Below are 7,761 nucleotides of genomic sequence, written 5' to 3'. Positions count from 1 at the left end.
AAGTCTGAATTTAGCGCATAATTTATTTTTTCCCCTATACCTTGAAAAATTTTACATCAACACAAAATTAAAAAATTTTACGGAATATTTGAAAAAAATTAAATTTATTTGCAAATTTTCAATAATTTTGTTTTTTAAACTACACAAAATTTACAGAAAAAATCATACAATCAAATTCTTCTTGTATTCCAAATATGAACTCGAAGCCGAGATAAGTTCAGTTTAGATGTTTGTTATGAAAACCTCAGTATTCTTTCACTTCAACTTGAATTGTTTACGGTATAGATACCGGCTTACTATCCTCAACAAATTTGACTATGAATGTGGTGATGAAATTTGATGTAACGTCATGTAATGATCGTCCCTCATTTCTAGATTAAATGTCTATGTTAAACTTTAATGACATTCAACTATTGAAAAAGGCCTTGTACTTCAATTACGATAGGTTTTTTATTTTTCACTTTGTTCCTGTAATAGACGGTGGTGGCAAAATATAATGTAATTTTTCATGCAACAATTGGACATAAAACAAAGCGTACCAATATGGCATTTGGGTCATCCAGCCAAGCAAGATTTCGTGCAGTTGTTGTATGCCATCTGTTAAATCACTGTGCTCGGATAAATTGTATCTCTCTTTAAATTATATTCAAATTCGTAAAAAACATTTAAAGTCCAGCTGAAATTCCAGATATTGGAATTTAATCGAAAGCATTTCTTATCAAGAACAAGAATTTCTTAAAACTCTTCCTGCGTTAAAACTATTTGAGGAAACTAATAATTTTATACATTCAAATTAAAAGATTTAGATATATGGTCTTTAAAGAGTTTGAGTTTGTTTCTGAACACTAAATTATATAACAGTTGGTATTAAGACATGTTTAGTTTGTAAAAGAATACTTCTTGATGATGCTTTATTAATTTTTTAATCAATATTTATTGGTTATCTCGACTGCTTATTTCTACAACATTAAACGATATTTAAAAAATCTCCCTAGATGGAAAACTTCACCGGACGAAGGGCTCAATCATGACTAAGTTTGAGATTCAAATACGCCAGGCCAAAGTTCTCATCAAGTCAGCTGTAGCCCTCAACTCAGCCACGATCAGGTACATGAATATTGCGGTCTGTTGTTGTGTCCGCCAATCATTGACGGCCTTTCAAGCCAAATCCACCAATCATAGACAAGAAAATAGAGCGTAAGTACTTACGAACACTTAGCGAGTTTTGAAAGTATGGCCCTGGTCTGTGTGTTTGTGTGAGTCTGTGTGTTTGTGTCGGTCAGTGTGTAAATGTGAGTCCGTGTATACGAGTATATGTCCGTGTGTGTGTGTGTGGTTTAAAAAGTACATTATCAATCGAAGGTAAATGATCAGGTTTTTTTGATCAGGGATGGTGCTCAAAAGATTCTTGTTGAAGTTGTTCGTTCTCAAAGACGTGTTCTCAAAAAGATGTTGCTCAAAAGATTTTTGACGGCAAAGATTCAAATTAAGATTGTGGGTAAATGATCGGTAACCTGTGATTTAAGCTGTTTATGTAAACTGTAATGATTCAATCGCTTATCTACTTACTGGTATAAAAGGTGAAAATGTATAGCTATTTTCTAAAATTGTGATTCATTTTGTTTTTCCATATTTTTCTAGTTCAAAAGCATCCGTAGAATATATTGGCAACACAATTTTAAATGATTTTCTTTAAATTTCTGCTTAATAGGAAGCTGACTATTGTTGATGGTTGTTGTTTTAAAACAAGTTTTACTATTCAGCTACACGCACACAAATGAATCAAATGATAATATTCTGAAATGATAATTAATTTCTTACTAGGTTCATCCTCTTAGGAAATGATGACACGGTTCTACCTGCAATCGAAGAATACGTGTCGCATTGGCCAGATCTTTTTCGGAATCGTCTACAGTTGAGTTATCGGCCTGTCATTATGCCAGAAAAATGGCATTTAATGGATTTCTACGAGAAATGTGTCACTGAAAAGTTGTTCCTGCACTGGGTGCTGTCTGATTTTGACTCCGTGGTGTATCTGGACACCGACCACGTGTTCATGAGACCTCCGGATCATCTGGTAGAGCACTTCAAAAACTTTGATGACACGCAAGTGCTCGGAGTCGCACCTGTAGATGGTTACTATTTGCAACACAGTGCAAGGGTAAATTGCTCATTATGTCGTTTTAAATGTACAATTGTTATCAAATCAACTAATTCGAAACGAAAATTATGAATTTAAGTTTGCACCTCAGCTCCACGCTTACTATAGTCTTCTCAGGTTCTGAGTCGGGGCTTGACCGGCCAGGATTCATGGCTGGGTGGTGCTGATGCATGAACAAACAATATTCTACCTCTGAAGGGCACTTGAACTGCATAACCTAAAATTCTTACTCACTTACTTTGGATGGAAATTACTATGTTTTGAGTATAGCGTTTCAATATTCTGTGTGTTCTGTTCATACACATTCAATATTCACTGAATGCATGCATCAGTAAATCATAAACAGCGGTTGACTACACGTTTAAAGAGGAAAAGATTAGGGACTAACCTGAAGACAAGTGCTTATTTCCCAAATTTTTAACCCATTATTAAGGCTAAAATTTTTCGGTTGAGCTCGCATGGACCTTATTGCTAAAATGTCTTACATGTGCAGATACCTTACTACGGGAGGCAAGGCTTAAGCAGCGCACTATTGCTGGCCAACCTTACACGGTGGCGTGACCTGCCTTTCGACTGGCTGCCCATGGTGACAAGTGTGGCCAAAGTTTTCAAGGAAGGCATTATTGGCGATCAAGATATACTTAACCTCGTTTTCAGTGAGGTATGAATCCATAAATAATATTTTCCTTCGTCAACTTGGTTTATTTTGATTACAATTAAATTTCCTCTTCGTTGAAGTTCTATTATAAATCTCGTTATGAATAATAATTATAAATCTCGCAATATAAAATTCTCCGGTTAAATAAATGTTGAAGAATCAAAATTTTTTCCTTGGCACATATCCTTGCAAATTTTTACGGCAATAATTCACATAAACTCTAAAGTTATAGAAAAAGACACTCATCCTACTGCAATACGTGAACTGCAAAGGTGAAGATGGCCAGTTCGTGAAGAATTTGAGGAATTTGAATGGATTTTTTTTGAACGTCTTACAGATCTTTAAATTATAATTTATAAATATGGGTGCCAAAGTGATATGAATTACTCACTTTAAAAAAAACGCAAAGCGGTATGTCCACCCGCCCGTAAAAAAAACACATTACCATGTTGCCGTTTCTTTTTAAATTTAAGACAAAAAAAGCCGGACCATATTTAAACAAAATATAACTCAGTACTCACTGCAGTGAGTGACAGAGAGCGCATTTTCTCGTCGACGAAAACACGCGAAGTCACGGACGGACAGACAGTCGAACAGACAAGACGAGCACAATAGGGCATTTTTTCCATACATGAGATAATGCGCTAAAAAACGGCGAATCGGATTATTTTCAAGGGGCAGCCGATTATTCGTGAAAACTACGCCTGGGTAAGCCTTTCAGAAATCATCATAAGGGACCGGGCGTTTACAATATTCACATGAACTGTGGCCGTATTACCCGACCTCGCTTGAATGCACGTTGCGGCTATTTCTCGTACGTGACTCAGAAGTACAGCTTGACAAACCGTCAGTGATTGGTTGATTAAAAATTTACGAAGTCACAACTTTTTGTACGCCCTCATGATTCTTTGTCGTCAGTTTCCAGACTACATCTACGACCTGAGCTGTGACTGGAGTGGCAGCATCGAGCAGTGTTTGACAGTGAACTGGAACTGCAGCTCCATCGAACAAACCGGCTTTTCGTTGGTGCACGGCGCAAGATCAAGATTTTTTGCTGAAGATCTTTGGAATAATAGAACTATTTCTCAAGAATTGCCGTATGTCATCCCAATGGAGGTATTTAACTTTTCTTATCCATCTAATTCAAGTTGAACATTCTTATGGTATGGATTAGAAGTAATAGCGCATAATTTTCATAGATTCATGCCTTCACTCATTAAAATGAATGCGCCATTGTCCAAATAGTGACATATTATATTACTCACAGAAGCACAGATCGGACGTAACACTGATAAGCCATTTGCCGTGCCGAATTGTGTCCGGTGAACCAACACACGGCCGAAACATGCATCACTATTCAGACAGTCTTGCTCAGTTCTTTGATTGCTTATATATGTACTGTGCTATGTATATATGAACTGTAAAATCGTCACGTGTTCCACCGTATTGTCTCATATTTTATATGACGGTTGTAATTTTGGGGGCATGGGAATAATTACTGCCATCATTGCTTAAATTCCATCTTTGAGTGAAATTGCACGCAGAAAAATGAGTGATGCTCTGTTCAGATAGCGATGTATTTTCTGCCATTGTATGGGTCACCTTACACCCTATTTGTCCCGGCAAAAAAACGTAATATAATTTGCTACGTCCGCTCTCTGCTCTTGCTGTGTATGAGAGTTTGAAAGACGATATTTCAACATGAATCACCATGACGATATTTATTTAGAATCATTGCTAATAATCTGATAAATACCAATGAATTATTTGATACTTCCTAACGAAGAATCTGCATCAGAATTTTATTACCATTTAAAGAGGTAATAAGATAGAGCATGATTTCATAAACGCGATTATCGAGGCCATTTTTTATAATTATATTCCTTTGAACCGTAAAGCGCGTAAGTGTTCAGCAACTTAGCGAAAATACCTGGGGCCATACTTTCTAAATTCGCTAAGTGAACGTAAGTAATTACGCTCTATTTTCTTGTCTATGATTGGTGGATTTTGCTTGAAAGGCCGTCAATGATTGGCTGATGAACTTACGATCTCTTAACTTTTTTTGAAAATATAGGCCCTGGTGTGTGAGCAATATTTTGCTTAACTCAACTGACGATTAATTTTTAGGTTTCCATTAATTTATACACTGTTTATTAAACTATCCGCAATTACATCCTGTCACTTACGTTTTTGATATATTTCTGTTTTTTTTTTTTAATTTCCTTTTTCAGGCTCCATTACGGAGAATAATGCACTTCTGGAACAATATCATCTTGAAAAGAAACGATTTCATCCTTTGACAGATTAAAACTTTTATAAAACTTCAATCCTGCTTTTGGCTGCCTTTAAATAATACTAATTCATTTTTTCTCGCTTAACTCCGTGCAGGAGATTTTCGTTGCATGGGAGAGGCATGACTTGACTGATTCCTTGTCAGTCTTACTTCAAAATTTGACCAAAAATCTTCGCACACGAGAAGATGAGCTGCGGAGAGCGCAGGCGAGCCATAAAGAAAATCTGTTTTGCCCCTACAGTTTCGAGAAGCTCCTGAAACAATTGAAAGATCTCGTCAACTTACTCTCCTAATTATACTATTTATATTACTTGGTTTCAGATTTTACAAGAACATATAATGAAAAAATTGTGAGTCATAAATCGCTTCCCAAACGCTAGCTTGGAAATTAAGGCGAATGAAATTTATATTTCAGTTACGCTATTTAAAAATTGAATTAAGGATTCCTAAGATCCTTTTCCTAAAACTAAAAAATGCTGCAAACTAGTGGAATGAATTTACATATAGCACAAACTGATGAACATGTTTCCTGTATCCGTTTCCTTCGGGTTATCAATTTTATGAAACTTCTTGGAAACTAATGTACGCGGAGCCAGTAGTGGCACCACTGTGACGTTATTACACTCTATTTTTCATGATATTATCATTATCAATCACACTCTTATAACATAAACCATCACACTCTCCATTGACAGTTGTCTCCATTACAATAAGAGTATATTGTGGAGCGATCGCTGAACGCAGAATCGAGCCCGAGCGGCCTCACACGGTAAAATTTCACGCCTATTCGGTAGGAATTGAATGCAGTCAGGAATAAGACAACCGCAAGCTTGCCTCCCTCACCTCCATCCAATTGAACGTAGAGAGAACAAAGTAGACATATGCTGATTTGAAAATGCATTTGTAACGATTGGTTGCGCTGGTGTAAGGTGCAGGGAGTGGAGGATGGGAATAGGAGGAAAGAAGTGTAAGAGGTTTACGCAATTTGCAAGGAAATTGCGATCAGTTAAGAAAAAATAGAACAAATTTACGCTCCAAAAACGGATAGAAATGGTACGCGCCAGCAACAGCAAATTAATGAATACCTATCGAAAGATGTGAAATGAATAGTTTCCTACTACATTAGTCAAGAGTTTGTGCTTGTATTATCTTGAGATTGTGATTCGAGAAAAAGCTTATTATGGTTGAGGACTTCTTATAATCCCCAGCTTGAAATCCTAACTCCTAGAGCCGTAGATGTGGAAATTAAGGAAGTAAGTAGTCCGTGGGCAGCTGTGGTTAGGGTTGGGGAACTTAATATAAGTACTTCTCTTAACCTTAAAATGAATGTTGTTTCATTCCAAACGTTGTTATTATATTATTATTCCTTGCTAAACCTGCATTTTGATCTACCAATTAATGTCATCTAAAGAATTGTTCGACTAATTGAAAATATTAATGCAATTTCTGGTAATCAATTGTGCGCATCAACAGGAAAATTCGGCCATCTAATAGTAAAATTATCTTTATGTACGTACGTGATTTGAAGAAAAATAACAGGAATAGCATTCCAAATTCTAGACTTATCTTAGTTAGGACGTTAGTTATAGCTTGAAGAAATAGTTAAGAAACCTCATAGGGCTGGGCACCGCCTGACGGCGGGACCTCAGCCGCTTAATTCTTTAATTTTGCAGCCAGTGTTGATATTTAATGCCAAAATATGTACTATGTAAGGCATCATCTCCAAAATATGTAAGGTATCATCTCCGATGTTTGTGTTAGACAGGAATGTTTTAGATATAACTGACCGTTTCTCGTCTATTGGTGTTTGTTACTCGCGACAGACCAATAGTACATTGACCGGCGACTCTATTTTCTTTTTATGGCTTGAATAATCATTGTCAGTGCAAGAGGAGCTTGTGGATAGGATGACTACAGTATCGCTAATCTTGAATGATGCGTGCGTGAAAGATGTTTCTGATGTATTAGCGTCAGAAGATGCAAGCGAAAGTGACACGCGATCTAATATTTTGTCAGAAATGAGTAGTCATGTGAAAAGTGTTGAGCAGAATGCAACAAATTTTAGATTAAACAAAGACACTTGGCAACGCAGATGTCCGTTAGAATCATCAGTAAACGATCTGGTATATCAACGAAGCATCTGATGTGTTGTTGGAACTACCTACTGATGCGTCCTTGTATCGCAGGACTATACACGTTCTCATGGTCCTGTGACCAAGTATCCTCGGGTACAACCAAGAACACTCGAGTATAAGACGTATGACAGACTGTTATGTTTAGAATAATACATACAAATTTATTTGAGCTTGATGTTTGCGTGGCGTTTTACTGTACGTGGGCGTTTTACTGTTGTTGCTGCTGCTCTACGAGGACGTTGTTACTGTTGCTGCTGCTGCTCTACGAGGGCATTGTTACTGTTGCTGCTGCTGCTCTACATGGGCGTTGTTACTGTTGTTGATGCTGCTCTACGAGGGCGTTGTTACTGTTGCTGCTGCTGCTCTACGAGGGCGTTGTTACTGTTGTTGCTGCTGCCATGAGGGGGCGTTGTTACTGTTAATGCATTGAAAATTAAAATGTACAGCATGCGGCTCGTGGGCCGCCAACTATTTATAAGTATCAATAATTATATTATGTAATCGTGGTTAATAT

At 37.0% G+C, this 7,761-nt stretch overlaps 1 protein-coding gene across 3 annotated transcripts; it reads left to right on the top strand.

The window, feature by feature from the left end:
- The first annotated feature begins 1,000 nt into the window (after positions 1–1,000).
- On the top strand, positions 1,001–6,453 carry LOC108678107 (glucoside xylosyltransferase 2). Of its 3 annotated transcripts, none has more exons than XM_047883483.1 (5): positions 1,001–1,107; positions 1,839–2,161; positions 2,655–2,822; positions 3,738–3,935; positions 5,208–6,453. In XM_047883483.1, the coding sequence occupies exons 2-5, from the start codon at positions 1,937–1,939 to the stop codon at positions 5,403–5,405; spliced, it is 789 nt and encodes a 262-aa protein (XP_047739439.1). In that variant the 5' UTR covers positions 1,001–1,107; positions 1,839–1,936; the 3' UTR covers positions 5,406–6,453. The 3 variants fall into 3 exon arrangements, with proteins under 3 accessions (XP_047739439.1, XP_047739438.1, XP_018021943.1); XM_047883482.1 differs by having other exon boundaries at positions 1,825–2,161; positions 3,738–3,916; XM_018166454.2 differs by having other exon boundaries at positions 1,825–2,161.
- Positions 6,454–7,761: the final 1,308 nt, after the last annotated feature.

The sequence above is a fragment of the Hyalella azteca genome, unplaced genomic scaffold, assembly GCF_000764305.2.
Source record: "Hyalella azteca isolate HAZT.00-mixed unplaced genomic scaffold, Hazt_2.0.2 contig13025, whole genome shotgun sequence".
Taxonomy (NCBI): domain Eukaryota; kingdom Metazoa; phylum Arthropoda; class Malacostraca; order Amphipoda; family Hyalellidae; genus Hyalella; species Hyalella azteca.
The sequence above is the reverse complement of the archived record's forward strand: the minus strand, read 5'-3'. Positions and strand labels throughout refer to the sequence as shown.